A 660-nucleotide genomic window follows, 5' to 3' on the forward strand; every position below is an offset into this window, starting at 1 on the left:
CCAGTGCAGCCCTCTACAAGGTCGTCTTCGTCTTCTTTCAGTCGCTTGGCGACGACGAAAGGAGAAGGAGACAACGACGGTAGAGGTGGACATGGAGATGAGGAGCAGCGAGATTTATCAGAGACGAAAGAAAAGAAGAGAAATAATGAAGGAAATCCACTCTTTGAGTCTTCCGTAAATACAGGGAGAAAGAGGGACAATCGAGATCCTCATTCGGATCATGAATCGATTCATGATGAGTCGTCTCAGGATGATAATGTTAATCGAGACCGGGTGTCTATACAGCTAATTGTTTCCGTAGGCAACAATGACTTGCCTGCAGACTATCATATTCCAGATACCTTCAATCAGTGGTCTTCAGATCTTTACTCTCTGTGGCGGGAGATTCTCCCACCTGACGAAGAAACAAAAGAGGTGAGAAAAGAAGAAAGATCTCTACGACACGAAACACCACAATAGGGTGTATATACACCTCAATGGACCTGAGAGACAAGAATGCTTCTACGCCTCTCTTCTTTCTTCGTGACCAATATATTTCCTATGGATAGATACGGATGCCTTTCGTTCATTCATCTTTTCTTTCTTTCTTTCCATGTCCACCATCTGTCTGTCGTTTCTGTGTATTGTTTATCGAAGGAGACCTGCCTAGCTCTCTAAGCG

The 660-nt window shown here is 44.2% G+C and overlaps 1 protein-coding gene across 1 annotated transcript; it reads left to right on the plus strand.

Moving 5' to 3' along the window:
* Positions 1-3: 3 nt before the first annotated feature.
* Positions 4-411, plus strand: CSUI_011511 (ser thr phosphatase family protein; the record flags this gene model as incomplete). Its single annotated transcript, XM_068071609.1, has 1 exon — positions 4-411. A coding segment is annotated over one exon (408 nt), but the record flags the coding sequence as incomplete, so codon positions are not given.
* Between the last annotated feature and the right edge of the window lie 249 nt (positions 412-660).

Source organism: Cystoisospora suis (assembly GCF_002600585.1).
Source record: "Cystoisospora suis strain Wien I chromosome Unknown contig_12704, whole genome shotgun sequence".
NCBI classification, from domain to species: domain Eukaryota; phylum Apicomplexa; class Conoidasida; order Eucoccidiorida; family Sarcocystidae; genus Cystoisospora; species Cystoisospora suis.